We start from the raw sequence: 21,563 nt of genomic DNA, 5'->3' as shown, positions 1-21,563 counted from the left end.
AAAAAAGTCTTGCTATGTAGCTGTCCTGGAAGGAAGCTAGTATGTAGATCAGGCTGGCCTTGAACTCCCAGAGATCCCCCTGCCTCTGCTTCTTGAGTGCTGGGATTAAAGACGTATGCCATTCTCAGCTCCTGACAGAAAGTTTTAAGCAATTTAAAAATAACTAAAATGGTTCTGTTCCTAATACATACATGACCAAATCCATCTTCAGCAAATGAGCTGGACATTATCGCTGGTGGCTCCTGAGGGAGGGTAAGTGAAATCCGGCAACCTGGTAGTGTGTCGTGAGAAGGTCCCCAGCACTAAGTGGGTCTATGGTAAGACACTCCAGGTGCCCTGCTCTGTGCATGCAGAGATGCCAAAACAACCTTCGACAGGTCCAACACTCTTTCACAATTTTAAAAAAAGTTATTTTTTTTAAGCAACCATTTTGGACTTAATTATCATCATACAGATTTCAGTCTTTTGGACTGGCCTTTTTGTTTTTAAAGCACACCGTGTACACAGCAGGAAGGCGGGCCTACAGGAGCGGACGGAGATAAAGTACAAGCACCGAGGCTCACACAAGCCTGCAGCAGCCTCCACTTTTTTCTAGCTCTCTTTGGACAAGTGGATCAATCATCTCTGAGTGATACAGGGAGATGATCCCCGCCAACAAGACTCTGCAAACTCACCATAAAGACATCCAAGTCAGCAGTCAAGTATTTCTAAAACGTTCAATAATTCAACGGATCAGAACTATCCAAAGAGAACCTTTACTATTGCGTTTAGTTAAAGACCACAGAGATTGGAAAACACATTACCAGCTCGAAGGCAGGTCTTCCACGCTACAAGTCCCTTAACGACCTTTACCATGGCTCCCTCCCTCCCACACTCTCTCTCTTTTAATAAGGTTGAGCAAATGGGACTTCATTTTATCTGATTGCCACAGACTGGTGATATCAATTATTCATGCTCACACTCCCTCTTGTTAAGACCATGCATTAGACAATTTTTCTCTTTATTGCCCTGGTTGGGTGAGTCTTAACCCACGACCACTTGAGTTGTTCTCAGAGGTGTTCAGAGACGCTGGAGAGAAGGGAAACTCCCCCCAGCTGCAATCTGGGAGCAGATGCTCTGCACTAATGTGGCCAGCAAGTCGATAGAGCGGCTAAGCAGCAAATGCAGGTTCAGCAGCGTTAGCAGCAATCACGGTACAAGCAGGCGCTGCTGTCCGCTGTGCTCCAAGAGTTCTAAAGCTAAGCTGGCAGACTGCTGTGTGTCCTCAAGACATCTGCAAGAGATGCGCTGTGAGATCAAGCCCCTGTGTGTTTCCACTCTTGTCTTCTAGGTGGATCTACGTGACCCCAAGTGAAAGAAAGCATCCTCTTCAGAAGGGGCTGGGCAGGAAGTTTTCTGTTTATTTCCCCCTCTAAGAGTTGAAGTTTCTGATAAAATACAGCTTTCGAATTATGGCTTTCAACTATTCTGACTGCTCTCAAGTCTACTTTTAAAGATACACTTTGTTTCAAACATAATGTATCTTATAGAATAAATGACATAACAGAAGAACATGGTAGCCCATTGTGACCCATCTCCAGCCACCCAGAACTAAGTAGATTTTGAGTATGAGGGTCTGTCGCTCTTGCTCTGTACATGCCAATCTTTCATGGTGCTTCTCTGCTACAAGGAGCTCTGGTTCTTTGGAATGGAGAACTTCTGTGCACACGTAATTCATACTGATAAATAGGTTGTCTCGATTTGGCTTTTGATAAAGCATTCAAACAAACATTACGGGGACAAACATTTACGAACCCTCTTCTGTGCAGCAGGACTGGAGTGAACGGGTGTGGCAGCCAACGTGCCGACAACTGAAAGAGCCGTGTCTCAGGCAGCTGCTGCTGGCCTGGCCCTTCCCCTCTTCCACACATGGGACCTGCCTCTTCTGGGACTGCAGAGCCATGTACTGCTATGGCCTAGCAGCTGGTGTCTCAAGCAGGAGGAGGGCTGTTGTCTGTTGTACCGCCATACAGGTCCAATGTCTGAAAGCATCAGCCTGAGCAGGGAGGCCAGCATCTTCCCCATGTGACTGGGTCTGTGTTGGGTGTCTAGAGGCTGTGGCTTTCCAGCCAAATCCTGATGGAAGGGCCAGAAGATAGCTACTACCCTCTCAGCGGGGTTAGTTCAAAGCCTGCCACCCCCTCCTCCACCCTTTGAAACCAGGATTCAGCACAGTAAGTTCTTCCTAAACACAGGACTGACATCACCCATCTGTGAGCATGAGCCACCAACAGAGAGATGTCTTCAAAGAGCTTTGGAGCCTTGCCAACAGAGACTGTGGCCATGTTCTGATGAGCGAGAAAAGAAACTTTACCAAAACTGCAGGACATGGCTGGCTCACCTCCTCAGAACCCTAGCCGCCTTGGTGACACGGTCAGCAGTGGGCAGAGGCCTCTTCCTGCAACAACCTCACTTTAAGAACCTTTGGAAACCGAGAGTGTTGTCTGCTTCCCTTTAAACAAGGGGCGTGCTGAATGGGGATGGAGTGAACTCCAAAGACCCAGAGCGAAGGCCTGACCCAAAGTCTTGGAGACCTCAGTCACAGCCGACCCTCCCTGATACCTGGCCTCTATCACTACCACATTCACTTTGCTCTTTGGGAGAAAAGTCATGGTCAGAAGCCAGTTCTGAACAGAACAAGCTGGCCTCATGCTCTCCATCTGTACCTACTCAAGGGTCCTCTGCTCTCTCCACTCTCCCGACTCAGCAGAGCATCTGCTGTTCCCAAGTGCCACCCCAAACTGTGTCATCCGCCTGCAGCTCTCAAACACGAGGGGAAACGGCCCCAAGACTGCAGTCCTGAAAGTCAGGTGCAGTTTAGGTCCAAGCACTCACACAGAGTGGAGAGTGCTTCCTCCACCGACCACCGACTGACCGACCAGGCTGTAAGCTCCCTGGAACAGAAATGCTACCGCCATGGCCTTTCACCCAGACCAGCAGGGGCCAGATGCCACAGTAGTTATGTGGACCTGCATCTGGCTAGGTGTGCACATTTGTGTTTGGTGATAACTGGCTGGGACTGAGAACTAAGCAAACCGCGAAGTACCCCCAGTTTGGGCCTTTCCTTTACTGCTGAACTCTTTCCTCTACTCCTGGGTGACCTTGAGGCTCCACAAGGACATGCTTTATCCTGCCCCAACCCCCCGGGGGGGTGTGCTCCCTTGCTGTCTGACAAGTTTGCAGACTAGGGAGCCAGGCAGACAGCTTCCCCAAGTGCAGCTCAAGTCTGTTCCCGAACAGCCCTTGGCCATTCCTTCACACAGGGGAAGTAGAGCAAGTCATGCAAGCCGAAGAGACAGGAGCCCTGAGAGCAGAAAGGAGCGAGGGGCCTGGCCGGGGGGCCCCACAACTGAGTTCTCTGGATAGAGCCGAGTCTGTGGGGTGAGGGTGGGACCCTGTCCTTGTGCGGCTCAGCTCAGCTCAGGCAGGACAGTGCTCCCACGACCCAGAGCCACCAGACCTTTGTGGTGCCTACACATCAACACTAGCCATGCATCTCCTCACAATAAATCCTACAGTTGAGACAGAGAAAAGCAGGGATGGGCTAACAAGGCACTGGCAGTTTCAGGTAAAGGACACAGAGTCAGCATGTGGACAGTCCCCTACCTCATCAGAGGGACAGAGCTGATGTTCGGACAGCTGCCTGCTATGTGAGAGGCACAGCAAACAATGCATTTGAGAAATCGAACCCAGAATTTCTAGAAATCACGGACGAGCTAAGCAAAGACTGAGGTGACAGGGAGCAGGAAGCGAGCTGTGAACAGGTCCTCAGAACACAGTGCAGAGACACAGATGGGAGGCAGTGGGAATCAGTATGTTGGTCCAACATACATCTAACCTGAGCTTCACCGAGCGAACAGAGAAGCTTTCAACAGGTACAGCCTGAGTGTTTCCTATGGCTGACAGGAAACACTAGAAATCTCCAACAGGAGAAATTAAAGTAAATCATATAGAGATGATGGAGTGAGGCCACAAGTGAGGAGGTTCTGTGCTGGGTTCCCAGGCTGGCTCAGGACAAAGGGAGCGAAGTCCTCAGAGGGTGAACAGTCCCATCCATAGCCACCTTCTCACCAGTGCCAATGGATGTCAACCCCAGCAGCGGCTGTGAGGGACTGAGCAAACGCCTGTCCACCTATAACAATGCAGTCTGGCCACACAGGCCTTGCAGAGGGACGGGGAAATGACATTTTAGGTAGAACACAGTTCTGGGCTTCACCAGCAAAACCAATAAACAAGATCACTCCAGAAAAAGGTCTGAAAGGTTGGGAGGAAGAAGGACTCAAGGAACTGTGTAGAGACGGAACACACACTGACCACACGGCGAAGTGTCGGCACTACTGTGCATAGTAAATAGCAGAACCAACTCTACCCATCCAGTCAAATGCCAGAAGTGAGGGAAATGTCCCATAGCCATCAGATGCCAGCCACACAGGCAGACTTCAGGCCTACTCCTCTGGATTCTGGGGCAGTGTTTGGCGCATTGCAGGCTGAATGTGCACCAGACCAGAGAGATGAAGCGTGCAACTGCGCATGCTGTCTGCCCATGGCCGAGAACAGCACCGTCTTAGAAAAGATAGGCTTCGAGAGTGTGAACACAGCGGCCAGTGTGCTGTCCACCCAGCATGGGCAGCACTGCAGCTCCCTAGGTGCAGCCTGCAAGGACAGGTCTACCGGGGCTCATTCTGTAGATACAGAAGACGGGAAAGGCTACATGGTACATCCCGGTAATGACAAGTGAGACATTGCACCACAAACAAGGTGTGCACACTGCTTCACACACACAGCAGGTGTGCACACTGCTTCACACACACAGCAAGGTGTGCACAGTGCCACACACACACACACACACACACACACACACACACACAGAGCAGGGTGTGTACACTGCTTTACACACACAGCTAAGTGGACAACGCAGGGAATTCACAGGTGAGCTAAGATTTTAAAAAAGGATGAGAAAGATGGACATTGGGCAGGGCAAGGAGGCTGGGGAAAAAGTAAATCACACACAAAACAGCCAATAAAAAAATAAAAAAGCAGTTAATATACATGAATAATGGATGTCTGATTTAAAAGCAGTTTACTCTGATATGATGTAATTTTTGACAACCAGCCAGAGAGACGATTTTAAGTCTTTGCCAGAGATAAGTCATCGCGTGAGGCCTGGCGCGGCCGTGTCTGTGACCATGTGGAGAGTGACTTTCACTACCGCCTCAGAGGTGACTTCACTGTTGGCAAACAGAAACCTGCCTCTCAGGTGCCCTGAGCAGCACCCCAGCAAGACACAGCATTTGGAGAGATGGCTCCCCAACATGAGCACAGTTCCCTGAAAACAGCCCCCCAACAGTTTCCATGACACGCTCTGGCACTGTCTTGCGCTCACTCACACAAAGGGAAGAAGCCTGGCTGCTTTCGTGTTTAAGTTTTAATTGGAGTGACAAGTCCAAAGGCCAAGATATTGCAGGGATGGGACGGTGTTGCTGAGCGTCGCCAGGCACCGGGGAGGAAGGCCTGCGCACGCGCCCCACCATGTGCCAATGCACCTGCAACCCTGGCTGTTCCAGGACTGGGCTCTTCCTGGGAAGGCAGTGCCAATCACATAGGCTTGCCAGGCTTGGGGCTTTGTGATGTGGGCAGATGTCTACAAAGGACCAGACCGAGGCCAAACCAACACCTACTGTGACCTAAGCCTGAAAGGAAGCAGAGTGAGTGTATCCCTGTGGAGTCCAGGATGCTGGTCCCCATGTCTCTCTCCTGACACATGCCCAGGGTGGTGCAGGACAACAGGTCTCCTTAGAGCAGCAAGCAGATGCAACTCCTGCCAGCTTCAGATACTTCCTTACATAACCATCACCTCAGGGAAGAAGTGACCACCCCGAGCACAGTGAGGGCCACACAAAGTGAGCAGGGAACCTGGCTGTCCAGCACAGATGAGTGTTACTAGGCAAACATGCCTGATGACTGACACCTGCGTGGGGCACCGCAGCAGAGCAGCAGTTTCTAAACACTCCATAGGCATTAAGCACACATGCAGCAGGGGCATGTGAGATGGGGTCAGTGCATGCACTTTAGAGGGAGAAACCAAAGCTGCATCCCAGAACATTAATTCTTAAAGTAAAAATGCTACGTCCTCTTACATGGGAAGGTGCAGGGGAAGGGCTGTGGACAGCTCTCTGCGGCCAATAGACGGATGGCACTGTTAGCAAACTCAGGCCCTTACCTGATTACCCTTTCTTCTGACCAGCCTGACTTCTGTTTCAGCCCCAAGTTAGACCAGACAGAGGCTCAGAGGGGAGACAAGCAGCAGGCCTCTAAACTAGATCATGGAAACAAATGGCCGCTGAGGGGCTGGGTCAGCAGAACAGCCAGAGCCTTTGGTGTGGGTGCACAGTCCACACAGGGACCTCTATTGGCTGCAGCTACCCCAAGCCATAGAAACCTCTGCTTACTGCAGGGTCCATGAAACTGTGCCTTGGGTGCAGAGCAGTGTGGCACCGGCCTCTCCCACAAGCCCTTCTGAATACACTCCAGTCTCAACTACCCAGAAGAGAGACACACTAACACCTGTACTTAGCCATCAGGAAACTGAATTGAAAGCCATTTGAAATAGCTTGCCCCACATTGTACAGGGAACAGCTGAGAAGCAGGCCAGAAGAACCCAGCCCTTCCCACCCCAGCTACCACACTGGCGTGCCTCTTCCCGATCCCTGCTCAGAATGGTGTTCCCAGGAGCCAGCACAGCTCTGGGTGTGGCACTCTGTGCCTGCAGCTCCAGCTGACCCTCCCGGTGTTGTAAGGGGGGCCATGACTTCCCCCGCTGCTCCTATGAAGATGGAGCTGACAGAGGGCACACCCCTTGCCCAGCTTGGATGTTCTGGAGTAGGCGTCAAGCCTGGGGGACTGGCCTTCAGAGATCCTGTTCTCTGAAGCTCTACCCAAGGGCACACAAAGTACAGTCCTAACCCGAGTGTCCACAGCAGCTCAGAATGTCGCACACTGCAGCCCTACCTGGCGATACATACTGATCACCAGCTCTGTTCCTGTGGGTGCTGACTCCAAACACACCAGGACCTCTGCACTCCACTGCACTGTGTTGTTTCCCATCGCTGAAGAGCTCAGTGTCCCTCAGCTGTAGCCCTTGCCTCTGGTCTCCTGGCCACTGCTCTATGGTAGGCTACAGTGCAGCAACATGGTTAAATGTGAGCTTCTGGCTCATGTGCTGAGGTCAGGAGAGGAAATGCAGGACTGAAGCTGAGGACTGTTCTTCTGAAAGGACACGGGGAGAGAGAAGGGGAGGCAACTGCCAGTCCTGGGCAGGAAGGAACACCACATTCAAGAGGGCAACACCTCTGGGCTGTGGAGAGATTCATCCTGTGTGGGTGGAGAGCTGGAAGCCAAGGTCTGACATCTGAAGGCTTTTAAAGGCAGGCTACAGGCAGGCAGCAGGGCCTCATCCACAGTGCTTGGCATGGGCCATTTTTCTGATAAAACTGGGAATACATTTGATGTATGTGTGTGTACCAGAGAGAGTGTGTGTATGTGTGTGTGTGGTGCAGGGGTGTGTGTGTGCGTGTGCATGTGCATGCACACCAAGGAGAACAGGGGTGTGTGTGTGCCATGGAGTACAGGGGTACATGTGTGTGCCAGTGAGTGCAGGAGTATGGGTAAGGGTAGGAGGTACAGGTGTGTATGTGTGGTTATGCCAGAGACTGCAGGGGTGTGGGAGTTGGGGTGTCAGGACTGCAGGGAAGTAGGAGTGGGGGTGTCAAAACTGTAGGGGTGTGGGAGTGGGGTGTCAGGACTGTAGGGGGATGGGGGTGTCAGGGACTGCAGGGGTGTGGGAGTGGGGTGCAATAATCTAGCTCTGGAGGCATTTGAATGTGCATTTCACAACCTCCTGTGAACAAGGCATATGAGTTTCCACCCTAGGGAAACAGGGAGATGGAGCCCCAGCCTACTGTAGGAACAAGAGGAGCTTAGGCCAGGGCCCTAGCCTAGACACTGGCAGGGACCTGAAGAAACTTGGATATGGAACTGGGTTTAGGGACAGTAAGCTGACTCCATCAGTGCACTATCTTTGCACTGGAGGGAAGTGGTGTCTAGAAGCTAGGTCATGGCAGGCCTGCCTCTGTATAGATGGCCCTCAGAGGACCCGAGCCTCATCTTAGCACTCTGCAAACCCCATCATCCTGCTGGAGTCCCTAAATTTGGCAAGTGACTGCTCAAGTATGAGCTGAGCTAGAATTTTCCTCTGCTTAGCTGCAAGAGAGTCCATCATGCAACTCATCACTGAGGGAGTGCTGTGAGGAGTAGCTTGGTGTCCACTAGAAGTGCTCGTGCAACTCAGTACCCAAAGTCAGTGCTAACCCCACTCTCTAATGCAGGGCCTTCCACAAAACAGAAGTGTAGGCTACGTTAATATAGTCTTCGAGATGCTGGGTAAAAAGCCCAGGTTCTCTACTATGACTGCTGTGTGTGATCTGAATACAGCAAACATTTGAATAGTTGGGAGACTGAGCCCACACAGGCCATGTGCTGTCCTTGCTTTCACAGCCAAGTCCATCGGTCCCAACTGTCTGGACTATGCAGGAGCATGCAGCTCACAGTTACTGTTTTCACTCCTGGAAAGGGCAAACATTTCTACCAGGCCCCCTCAGATCCTGACTAGCTGAAAAACATGCTGATTTTTAACACTAGCAAACCTAGCTGCTGTCTGGGCAATATTTACCCCGAGACTCATCTGGCACAAAGAAATCAAAGCCGGATATCCCCATCTGTGCTGGGGAAATCATCCCAACAGTCAACTCCAAGTTCATGGCCTCCCATGTGTGTGGGATGGTGAACAGGACAGGATTACTACATACAATCAGTAAAATTAGCCACTGGAAAAATTAGACCCTAAGTAAAAGTCTAATCTTAATTTAAAAGCCTAATAAGAAGGGGCAGCAGACACCATATACTTCAATATAATGCTTTATAAATTGGCTCAATGCCGTCAGAATACTGATGAATTTCTTTAAAAATCAGGAAATATTGCAAATGTCAGTGACATCCAAAATTATCAATAGTGTATACAAACAGAAGCTATCCAAGGTGTGGTCAGCCCTGCCAGCAAGGCTGCAGGGTGACTCAGCACCCTATCAGCTCATATATTAGCTCCACATGGCCCTCTCTACTCACAGGCTTCTTTCAAAACCAGTTGCAAGAAAAGGAACTAAGCTAGGTTCCCATACCTCCCAGGGATCACTGGGGCTCCAACTGGCCTGGGCGACCCTTACTCCAACTTCACTCCAATGCTGGTAGGTACAGGAGCACCAGTCATATGCTAAACATCACCCCAATTTCTCAATCGGAAAACCAAGGCAAGTAACTTGCCTGAAGAGTATCTGACTGTAAAAGCCCTGCTTAGCACCCTGGTGAAAGTCACTGTTCCCTGCACAAAGCCTTCTACCATGTCATTTCACCAAGGATCCTAAACCACACTTAGCTGCCCCCAAAAGTAACTAGGAACATCTCCCACAGAACCTTTCACGCTGCACGGTCTAACAGATGCTCAGTTTTAAGTCCTCAGAGTTCTAAAGCCTCTGAGTTGAGTGGGGCTGACAGTCCAGAGCAAACCTGGGGCTCTGTGGCGATACTTCAAGGTTCTCACTAAAAGTTGGAGAGTTTCATTATCTGTCATTATTAATAATACCAACAGATCAGTTATTGGCATTATTTTAATACTAAAACCTGCACAAAGCAACCTTGGATGTTCATTTCTCATCCATTCATCTTCGAGATTGTCAGCTCTCTGGAAGTTCCTGAGCTCACCGTGTCCACCTCCACCAGAGAAAACCCTCTGCATTGCTGGTCACTATTAAGGAGCACAGGTCGAGAGCTGAGAGTTAGAAGCATGCTTGATTCATCTCTTCCCAGGACCCATCAGATCCTGAAGAGCCGGCCCCATGCAGCCAGCTCACTGACGTGACAGTATGTAACAATGCTGGACCTTCTTCCTTCCAGAAAACTAGTCTCCAGGAGTTAGTTAGCCATCAACTCCCCAACAAAGAAGGAAATATGAAAATAAAAATCAGAAAGTTTTGGGTAGAATGTGAAAGCATTTGATAAACTTTCAATTTTTACTTATTTGTCCTGCATGTGAAGTACCAGTCTTGATTCTCAGAAACAGAAACCTCAACAAAAGGAAAGCCGGCTCTCCGATTCTGGCAAGACATGGTAGAGTGTGGCCCATCTGCAGCCATACTCTGACCCCTGAGGCTCCAGACAGACAGCTCACCTTGTGGCCAGTGCAGACAACTAATCCCAAGTCTCTCCCTGGCTGCACGTGGGAAGTCATTAGCTCAGAGACTCGAGCAATTATTTTCTAGCATGATATAAGCTGCTGCAGCCCAAGCCAGCCTCCTTGCCCAGCACATTCCAGCCTGCGATGACTTCACCCCTCGCCCTGATTAGAATGCACGCCGAGTGCTGCTTAATACAATCTGCCATCAAATGCCAAGTGCTTCAGAACTAAATTGGGAAATATGTCCAGATACATAGACTGATGCTAAGAGCACTAAGTGGGGCTCCAGCTCCCTTTATGAGGTAGGAGACTCATCGACAGCATCGTGTTCCACCCAGGGCAGCTCTGCCTCTGGCTGTCCACCCTGAGAGCACAACTTAATTCAGGCAGCGACGGGATTAATAAAGGTAGCGTGCTATTGTAAATGGCACAGAAAGGGAAGCGCCGCTGCTGAATTCCGAATGCGCAGCCACACACACAGCTGAGGAGGGCCAGGAGAAGAGCTGTGCTGACTCTGCAGTGGGTGTGGTCAAGACACTTCTCTTTTGTCTCTTCTCCTGTTCCCTGGCACTCAGTAACGGCTACCTCTAGGAAATTGACCACTGGAGTCTGAGAAGCCACCTCTACTGCAAGTGAAAAGACCTCTGAGCAGCCTCTCTTACTGTGGGAAACACCATTCCTGCCCCATCACTACTGCCAGCAGCAAAGAGCATGGCCCTCAGAGAGAACACACAAGCCCTGGCTACCAGCACCCCTCACCTAACCCAGGAATGCCGTGGCCATCCCTCATTGATGAAGAAGAAAACTATTCAACAGAACTGTGGACCCTCAAAGGAGTATCCAACAAGCAGTGTATGTCACTATTCTTTCCACCACGTCACTGGCCCAGGAGGGCTGCTAGCCCTGCCACATGATGCTAGTGAAGCCATGTGGCCCGGTCATTCACCTTCCAAGCAGACAGATGTGAAAATATGAACTGAACAGCCAAGTCAACTGAAGCTCCACACTTCCCTCCCAGCCACAGAGGAAGGACATCCAGGGACTCTGGGGTGCAGTGCTGGTACCCCTCAAGAGCAGCCTCGGGACAGAGCAGCGCTGTCAATGTCATGAAGGAGCACACTGTTTTGACCCAGCAAGTCCTCAAGGAGGGACTCACCTACAGTCACTGCTGCTGGCCACACAGTCAAGAGGAGCGGCTGCAGGAGTGAGGCCACCCATCAGATGCAATGCTACAAAGTTCCAAAGCGACAATACCAAGGAGCTCCATGTCTTACAAAATTACCTCAAACAGGCTTCCCCGCAGGCAAAAACAAGGTGCAAAACAGTAACACAGAGTTCTACCATTCATGCTTGTTTTCCTGAGCCAGGGTCCTATGGAGCCCTGACTAGCCTGACTCCCTGATCAGGCTGGCCCTGAACTCAAGAGATCCTCTTGCCTCTGTGTCCAGAGTGCTGGGACTAAAGGTGTGCGCCACCACATCCAGCTCCATCCACACTTTAAAGAGGGAGGGATGGCACTCTGCTTGAAAACACATGGCCCATCTCAGGATACACAAGAAGCAGGCACCACCAACTTGGCTCCAAAACCAATGATGGGCAGGGGTTGAGAGGATCTGGGAGGAATCTCCGGCTGGTGCCCCACCTCATCTGGATGTCTGAATCAGGAGAATGCTTTACCTAATCAGAATAGGAGCTGGTGCAGTGGCACAGAGGTGCAAAGCTCTGGCTGCTCTTGCCAAGGACCTGGGTTCAGTTCCCAGCACCCACATCGTGGTTCTCAACCATCTCTAACTCTGGTTCCAGAGATTCAGCGCCCTCTTCTGGCCTCTGCAGGCCCTGCACACTCATAGAACACAGTACACATGCAGGAAAACACTCACACATATAAAAAGGTTAAAGATCTGACTTCTACAGTAAAGGCTAAAATATACACTAGACATGTTTTCTCTGACTTCATATAGCCAAAGAAAATGCTGGTAAATCCTTTGTGGCTGCCAACTCTGACCTCCAAATCAACCTGGGCATAACTGTCCCATGGGAGTCCGATGTGCAGAGCACTAACTCTCTAAAGCTTCCAGCATGCACCACAGAGGATAGCCCTGCTCCCACACTCAGGCAGATAATCTTTGTAAATGGCTTATTAACAGAGTTCAGTCACTTGACAGCCCAGTGTGGAGGAATGCCAGAGACACACTGATGTGGTGAGTATTCGTGACAACCACAGGACAGGCTGGCTGGCTGAGAGGATGGAGGATGGATGTTGAAACACTATTACTCAATGCTCATGAGCTGTGGTGCCTCTAAAACACCAGTGTGGTCAGCATATGGTACAAGGACACTGTCCAGTGACCAGCAACAGCATCCCTGGACACACCTACAGGCTATGGAGTGTTCCACTCCCTACTAAAATCCATCTCAGCATTTGGACTTTAGTGTGCTCTCATCATGGTTGATAACAGTCCTGCACCAGGTGCAAACAAAGACAGCTCAAACTCTGTTCTTATAAGGCCTTCATCTGAGTCCCAGTTACAGAGGCCAGAGGAACAGACGCACCCTCACCCCCCACACGCGTGCACAGCTCCAGGCAAGCCTGCTGCTAGGCACTCACAGCAACCTAATAATCGCCACAGTGGCTTGCATTGCCAAGCTGAATGCACATGGCCAAATCACAGTGTTCACAAGCAAACAGTCACTGAACCTCCATGACATGGCTTAACCGGAGTATATCAGCAACTGTGATTAACACCCAGTTGTTCGGAGGAAGCAGAATACATAGTAAAGATGAGGAGATGCTCTGTGAAACTAAAGAACAGGGCTGGCAGGTCGTTTGGTCTTCGGCTCCTCCCTCCCCAGGTGGGGTGGGTGGCATTCATGTTGGAGAAACATCTCCACGCTAACAGGGTATGGGCATCTGGAGATTGGTGAGTCACTCACAGAACATTTGCATGACTGCTCCTGGCAACACTCTTGTGGTCAACATACCTCCATGCATCACTTTAAAAGAGCAACAAAAACTAATTAATGAGTAACTTGCAGGGCAGGGCATGAAAATGCACGATTTAAAAAAAAAAAAAATGTCTTCCGATTGTTACAATCAATGCATTTCACTGGGTTGAAAATTTGAGAGGCATTAAAAACAAATTCTGTGACTAGAGGGAATCAACACATCCATGTTAGTTAAGGAGCAGGGCCTTCGAGAGTAAGCCAGCACAGCAGAGGAGCACAGAGCCGAGGGCACAGCTCAGTGGCAGGGCCCATGCTTATCAGCAAAGGAAGCCCTAGCCAGTGGTGGCACATGCTTTTAATCCCAGCACTCGGGAGGCAGAGGCGGATCTTTGTGAGTTCCAGGCCAGCCTGGTCTCCAAAGCGAGTTCCAGGAAAGGCGCAAAGCTACACAGAGAAACCCTGTCTCGGGGGGGGAGGGGGGGGGAGCCCTAGCTACCTAAGAGAGAGAACGCTTAAAATACCAAGACTTCAAACAGACGAATGTTAATGAGCCATCACCCGACTTCGACTTCACCGAGAACACTAAGAACACACATGGTGACAGAACTGAAGGTGAGACACAGAATGCGTCCCAAGTCCTTCCTCGGGGACCAGAGTCTTTCCAGGGTGGAGGAAGGAAACACTGACTGAGAAACTGGTACCTTCTCCTCACCCCTTCCTGGAAAGTCACTGTGGCATCCTCCCCACAGGCTTCCCAGCTAGGAATGTGGGGTCTGCTCCAGCATGTGGGCTGACCTAGCACAAAGTGTTGCCTTCCAGAGAGGCTTCTGCTGCCACTGACTGGTCTTCCTGTATGTGTAAGCAGAAGCCAGGGTGCTTCCATTTTTGAGCACTGCCCCAAACAGTGGCACCCATACATCGGTATGTGACTGCACAGCTCAAATACATTAGGAAAATGAAATGCAGAAACACCATTGGTGCCCGGGATCTGAGTGTGAGCAGCAGAGAAAGGAAATGCACCAGGTTAGCAAAGCAGCACTGATGTGAACCAAATACATTCTTGCATGCAGCCGAGGGCACAGTGCAGTGGTGGAGCCCAAGCTTACCAGCAGGTACTGTCGGGAACAGTTTTGCAAAAGAGGAAACAGGCAGGGGCTAGGGAGATGCTTAACAGCTAGGAGCACTGGATGCTCTTACAGAGGACCCAGCCTCAGTTTCCAGCTCCAGTGACAGCTCAAACCTCCTGTATGTAACTCCAGTTCCAGGGGATCCAGAGCCCACTCTGACCTTTAAGGGCGGGCACATGGCATGCATGTGGTGCACAGAAACACGTGTAGATAAATGACTCGCACACATAAAATATAAATTAATCTTAAAATATTTTTTAAGAGAGAGAGGCAGAAGGAGGTCTAGGCAACTTGACTGAGGTCACACTGGGTCCTAGAGGACAGGGCTGGGCAGCTTATGTGCACAGCCTGCCCCTCCAACTGACACACCACTGCTCAGGAGGAAAGGGAACTCCTTCACTGGCTCAGGTGCTCCTTCCCAGGAAGACCCTGACTGCCAGCGGGGTCAGAGCAGGCCAACCGGAGGGAACTAAAGCCAAATGAAATTTCACCCAACTCTCTGATCCCACCTGAAAGGGGCGGGTTCTATAAACCAGCTCTGAGGCCTTGGCCTACATCAGGACAGTACAACATGCAGTGATAAAAACAGTTATCACCCAAGAGTTAACACAAACACTGTCTTCCTGTCCGGCTCACACACATCAGCGGGCACTTTCATGCAGCTAATGGTAACAGAAACTATAATGTAAATTCTTCATTTCATTTCCTAATTTTATTATACTGTGTGTATGTGCATGGGACACACATGCCACTGCACATGGGTGGAGGTTGGAGGATAATTTTGTGGAGTTGGCTCTTCTCCTTCCAGGGGGTCAGCAGGCTTGTGTGGCCAATGTCTTTACCTGCTGAGCTGTCTCACTGGCTCGGACTTAAAGAGTATGGTTTAGCAACGACCACCCCACTGTGATGCACATCCTAAAGACAGACTGCACAAGGGTCTCTGCAAGCTGCAGTGTGTGGCGTGCATTCCCTGAGGTAGCCTAGACAGTGAGGGTGGTCTACATACATGTATAACAGTGACCACATTGGCTATACAGCCTGTGAGCTCTAAGCACACACTGGAACTCTAAGACAGAGAGCTGGGACATGAGCTATGAACCACTGTCTGAGGCACGTTGCTGAGTAAATTCTAGGCACAGAACAGGGAAGGCGCATACCATGACCCCACGTCTGTAAAGACCTACCCCCTGTCAACAGATGTGTCTATTTCTACACAGACACCAGGAAATCACTAATAATCTACTGTGTGCTGTGGAGAAGAAACTCTTCATCTCGGGTTTTATTCTACTTGCTTGGATTTTTCTGCCACGCTCATACGCTGCATTAACGCAGCTGCAAACAAGAGTATCAAGAGTGTTAACACACTGCCAAGTGTGGTGGTGCACGCTGCTACTCCAAGAATTAGGGGGAAGATGGGGCAGGAGGCTACACAGTGAGTTCAAGGCCAGCCTGGGATATGACAGACCCTATTTCAAGTAACTAAACCAAACCAGAACAGGAAGAGCTTAATGTTTCAGCTGCATCTAAAAGAATTAAATCCCAGGGCTGGAGAGAAGGCTCAGCGGTTAAGAGCACTGGCTGCTCTTCCAGAGGTCCTGAGTTCAATTCCCAGCAACCATGTGACTGCTCACAGCTATCTGTGACTCCAGTTCCAGGGGACCTGACACTCATGGCAAAACACCAATGCATATAAAATAAAATAAAATAATTAGAAAAATACAAGCTTACTTATTTAAAAAAAAAAAAAAAGAAAGAAAGAAAAGAGAAAAAGAATTCAACCCATACTTGTTTAAGCCACTGTTTTCGTACCTTGTTTCCCTCATATACCCATCCCAGACTCTTCACTCCAAAGGCGACCTGGCTGGCTGAGACATCCAGACATGTGGCAGGCTGGCCATAGACATAATGGAGAGTTCTGGCTGAGTCCTCGGCCTTCAGCAGGTACACTAGGTCCCCAGCTGTGGCTATTGCCACGGGGTACCTCCCAGTATTCGGAACTATTTCCAGGTAGTCGACCTGCAAAGAGAGGGCTTGTTCAGGCATCCATAGACATCTCGACTTGGTCGAGAAAGGGACTTCCCTGTACATCAAGAGGGCAGTAGCCCAGAAACAGTTGGGCACAGGGACCATTTACAGGGAGGAACATGGCTCCTGCCCAGAGGAAAAGATGCTTGTAACATCAGAAACACAATGTACTCTGAGAAGGAAAGCCACAGAGGAAAATCCACGGAGACACCATCATTTTCCACCTGTCACAGTGTGAGGACCAGGAAGTCAGAGGACACAGAGCTGGAGGTGAATAGGGGACATAACCCTGTCCAAGTCCTACTCAGGAAAGACTGGCAAGGCTTACCACTGTGCCAAGCTCGCTCTAACCCAGGAGATCCCTCTAGCAGCTTCCAGACACCCGCAGAGCAAAGGGCTGTAGATGGTGTTCACTGCGGGGCCACACCTGTCACTGTATAGATATGCTGCAGCCACACAGCAAATGGCACACAACCTCAGGAGGGAACCCGTAGGCTTCCTTATGATCCGTAGCATCAGTGTGGAGATGAATTGGCTCTGTGGGAGCAAGCGAACAGGATTCCCAGGGGGCTACCCCCAAAAGTCCAGCAGATGGGTGGAGTCACAACGCACTTAGCTCAAGCATGGGTACATCTTTTAACAACGGCTGTCTCCAGGGTGGAAACAGGCTGAGATGGAAGGGCAATTTCCGGCTGTTAGTTTACTGGGTCTTTTAAATCCTGAACATGGCAGTGTTTGGAGCTATCCTTCTAAGTTCTGTTGTTTTACCAGAAATTGGAAAGTAAAACTGCCCCAGGTCCAAATGAACAAAACCATTCTGAAATATGTGTAAGTACCACAATGCATCACCAGAAGATCCAAATTCTATTCTTAGCCCTCTCCTACCTGCCTGTCAGGCATTGGTCGTCCTGTGCCATGTGGCCATCTGAGGACAGAGACCAGTACAGATAACACACACTGTCAGTGTCTTTGACTGCACAGGGGACAAATCCCCTTCAGGATGATCCGCTTTTCCACAGAGCAGTCTGCATCAGATACACCTACTTAGTAATCACAGAGAGTGGATGCCGAGGGTGAGTCCACTGTGGAATTATGAAAATCCATAGTGTAAAGGACAGCATCGCCCTGACAATGTGCCAGAGGCGCTCAAAAGCCCGAGTTCTGTAGGCTACCCTGGGGAGCTGAGCACAGCAAACATCCGGTGCCTCTGCTAATCCTGGGTCCAAACTGTGCCGAGGCAGCCCAACATCTTGGGCTGCAGGTCTGTCACAAAGGCCAGCTGCTCCAAGCTAACACTGCAGACCTGGGAACGTTGCCACTGTTATTCAGGAAGCACAGCTAAGGAACAAAGCTGGTTGGGCTCCATGGGTGGAAGTGCCTGATCCAGGGATGCCCAGTGCATACTGTGGCAACTTGGCACCCAGACTGGAGTGCCAATAATGCTGGGAGTTGACACATCCTCAGCAGGGCTGCCCACTTCCTCTCTCTGAAGAAAACTCATCTCTTAGTTTCTTAAAACAGACATCTTTCGGTAGCCGTTGAACCTCATCGTCCGGTTGGATTTCTAGCATGCCAAGAGGCTCAGCTTAGCAGTGGCCACCATTTGCTGGGAGGTGTAAACGACCTCAAAAGCTTCCAGTAAGCCCCAGGATGGCACCTTACTGCCAAGGCAGGACTTACACTTCTTGAGGGGTACTCAACTTGCACCAATCATGGCTGATGCCCACCGTTCGTTAGCCCTGCACTCCACATCTCTCAGGCCTCAGGACGGGCTGACAGTGGCAGGTCATGTTAGAAGAACACTGTATGGGAGCCGCAGAGCTGATCCGCAGTAGCAAGCAGCTCAGAGAGGTGAAGCAGTGACGCCAGGTGCTTGCTAGTCAAATCTAAGATTCCCCAGGGAAAGGGAGTGAGGAGCTGGTTCCAAGTCGCCGTCAATCCTTGATCAAGGCTGGCTCAACCGCTCCTCTGGCTAATGCCAAAATGAAGTGTGCTCAAATTAAATCCAAACTCGGCACAGACACTTGAACACTGTCTTATCACCAAACCCCCTCTGCCTGGTGAACTAGATTTGTGTACAACTGAACTTGTCAGAGCCCTGTGTGGAGTTCCCGGAGCTGGCTCAGCTTCATGCACATCCCCAAGCAGGCTCCCGATCCACACTGACTCCCTTCAAAAGCTATTCTTAGTTCTAGGTGAGACACCAGAGTGGGATGAATGCTTCCTTCCACACAGACTACAATGTACCACTACTGTTCCCTTAGGCCTTAGGCCGGAAATGAAGCTCAGGCCCCCAGGGGGAGTGGGCTGTGCTAGCGGGAAGGAGGCTGGGACCAAGGTAGGAACAAACTCTGGCCCTGAACCAGCTCCATGCTTGTATGTGCTGCTGTGTTGTTTGGTTTTGGAAGCAGGGCTGGGGTGGAGAGATGGAGAGATGGCGTAGCAGTTAAGAGCATGGATTGCTCCTTGCAAGGGCCTGAATTAGATTCCTAGCTCACAACCCCTTACAAGTCCAGCTCCAGGGGATCCGACACCTCTGACCTGCTCATGAGCACACACCCACATAGTTAAAGGGGAAGAGGAGGGGCTGGAACCTGGGCCTCACGCACACTAAGTAAATGTTCTACCATAAGTTATAGCCTCAGCCCCACACTTGGATTTGAGTCACAACTTCTGAGCTTAGAAGCCAGGGGCAGGTCAATATGCCACTCTGAGCCATTCCTGACTTCTTGGGAATGGAGGACATTCTATCACCCACTTGAGTGGAAGGCTCAGGCATCATTGCCATCTGTCTGATTAGACCCAGGGATTCTCAGAAGGCTAGCTAACAAACAGACTAAGAGCTCACCAGTTTCTGAACTTCAAATTCCGCAGCTACATGCCAGTACCCCTCCTCGTTAGGGTACAACATCACAACGTCAAAGGCAGAAGCTGTGGCAACCGTGGCCTCTTCCCGGCTGAGCGCAAGGGCCTGTATTCTTGCATCGTGCTCAAAACGATGGATAGGGAACTTCCCGGTCCTCAGGTCCCAAATGTTAAGAATCCCTGGGAGGAGCAAGGCAGAGAGCAGCTGTAAACCCAGTTCACACAGGCACAGAAAAAGCATGCAGTCAGTTTTCAAATTTACTCCATGAAGACGACATGTACGCACATTTGTTTGGATCTGTTCCACTGCTTCCGAGCTGCAGGACTTGGACATGTCACTCCTCCTCACCAGTCTCTCGACTCTGAAGACAGCAGTACCCACCACACAGGACTACTGGGCAGACCAGTAACTCCACAAACAATGCTCAGCCGTAAAGCCAGCCCGAGCTCCCAACCTCCTACAGTGGCAGTGACACCGTTCCCTCTCCATTTCTGTGCAGTCCACTGTCTCCCTTCTTCCTGCACCCCCCTCATCTCTACACTGAAGGTGCAAGACTTCCAAATGGCCTGCAGCTGGTAGTCACCAAGAGCAACAGGGCTCTCCTCCAGGAGAAGGCTTGAACATGAACCGCATGCACTTTTCTAAGAACTATCTATGATCAAATGGAGGACAGGCAAGTCATAAAAGGCTCCATGACATGGTACCTGGCATATACTTTGGTAAACTCTCTCTTCTGCTTCAGGAGATGTGCTACAGAAAATGCCCATCTTGGGGCCCACTCTTCCAAATGCTGCTCCGAGTTTGTTCTGAGGCATCACAGTGAGAACTGCCATGCAGAGCCTCTGGGCAGTCCATATCACATGCCTCCTCTCACTGTGTGCTCTCCGTCATGGCAAGAGCAGTTCCCCCATGCCGCGGAGGCAGAACAGTGGAAGCTCTAAGTGGCTGGACCACTGTGCTGAGCTGGGGAGAGAGAACTGGAGCTGGGTGAGGACGCACACACCACCAAATTCGCCCCATGTTCTGCTGGCTGTTCAACACAGTGCACTTGAGCACACTCGGAGTCTATCTACAGACACGGTTTTCATTACTAGGCAAGGGCTGGTTTGGCTGGCATCCTTTTCTTAACAGAACTGGATGCAATAAACATGTAAACACACAGTAAACACAGCTCAGCACAGAGCCAGGCTCCAAGCTGCCTCAGACACTCAGGCTCCTCCCTCTATCATAAGGGCCACTCTCTCTGAGCACCTCCATACTTTCACCATTGACAGCCCCTGCTCTTCAGTTACATTCTTACGTGTGCAACTAGGCTGGCCTCCCCGTCAATGGCACTGGTGTCACTGCGGTCCCCTAGCACCAAGTCTGGTGTGCAAGCATTGAGTTCGCTAATGGTTTCTTGAATTAACTGTCCTTTTCTCCCTTTTTCTGTCCCTGGCTAGAGTCTCTGCTCTGAAGTTCACTTTGCCACTCACCCTGCACTCTGGCTTTCGCCGTGTTTCCTTTGCTGTCTGTCTTTATTTCTAAAGTGGGATTGATTCTTGGAGCCAGGCACAGTGACACACACCTGTAGCCTCAGCAGCAGCAAGGATGAGGCAGCAGACTGATAGTCTGAGGTTAGCCTGAGCAACACAGCAAGTCCAGGATGACAATAACTTGTCTCTAAAGACATACACACGTTAAGGTGGAGTTCTTGTAGGTAGTATATATTTGGTCTTGTTTTTTAAATACAAGTTAAGACTACTTACCTTTTTAGATCTATTTTATTTTTAATTATGTAAGTGTAGGTGTGTCTATGTGTGTATGTATCAAGAGTACAGGTGCCCACGAGGCCAGAGGCCTCAGCTACCTTGGAGTTGGAGTTGTAGGTGGTTGTGAGCTTCCCAATGGGTGTTTGGGAGCACTCGGCAAGAGCAGCAGGTGGTCTTAACCACTGAGCCACCCTTCTAGCCCCACTACTTACTTACACGTTTTTGTTATCCACGGACCCAGTTTTTGCTTATGTGTTTATTCCATCATGCTTCTTCTGCTGACCTACTGGCTGCAACTCTCCCTGGAATTCTTGAGCAGCTGCTTTAGGACTTTAAGATACATGCTTAGCTCACCATAGCCTTCAAATGACAATACTCATCCACACCAAGTCCAAGGACTTCACAGTCCCACAGCCATTTTCCCATCCCAATCTCTGTATATGGCCATCACACACTTTGGTTTTGCAGGAGCAGGTGGGTCAGTATCTTTTAGAGTGATGTAAGTAAGAGAGAGCTACTTATTT

General features: G+C 50.3%; 1 protein-coding gene across 1 annotated transcript in view; it reads right to left on the bottom strand.

The window, feature by feature from the left end:
* Fbxw8 (F-box and WD repeat domain containing 8) overlaps positions 1 to 21,563 on the bottom strand; it is a 100,451-nt gene that overhangs the window by 15,480 nt on the left and 63,408 nt on the right. Inside the window, exons 6-7 of the mRNA XM_036171795.1 lie at positions 19,271 to 19,467; positions 16,207 to 16,413 (exon numbers count right to left, since the gene is read on the bottom strand). Coding sequence (XP_036027688.1) covers positions 16,207 to 16,413; positions 19,271 to 19,467 — 404 coding nt within the window. The remainder of the gene's footprint in view (positions 1 to 16,206; positions 16,414 to 19,270; positions 19,468 to 21,563) is intronic.

Source organism: Onychomys torridus, chromosome 22, assembly GCF_903995425.1.
Source record: "Onychomys torridus chromosome 22, mOncTor1.1, whole genome shotgun sequence".
Classification (NCBI taxonomy): Eukaryota; Metazoa; Chordata; class Mammalia; order Rodentia; family Cricetidae; genus Onychomys; species Onychomys torridus.
The sequence above is the reverse complement of the archived record's forward strand: the minus strand, read 5'-3'. Positions and strand labels throughout refer to the sequence as shown.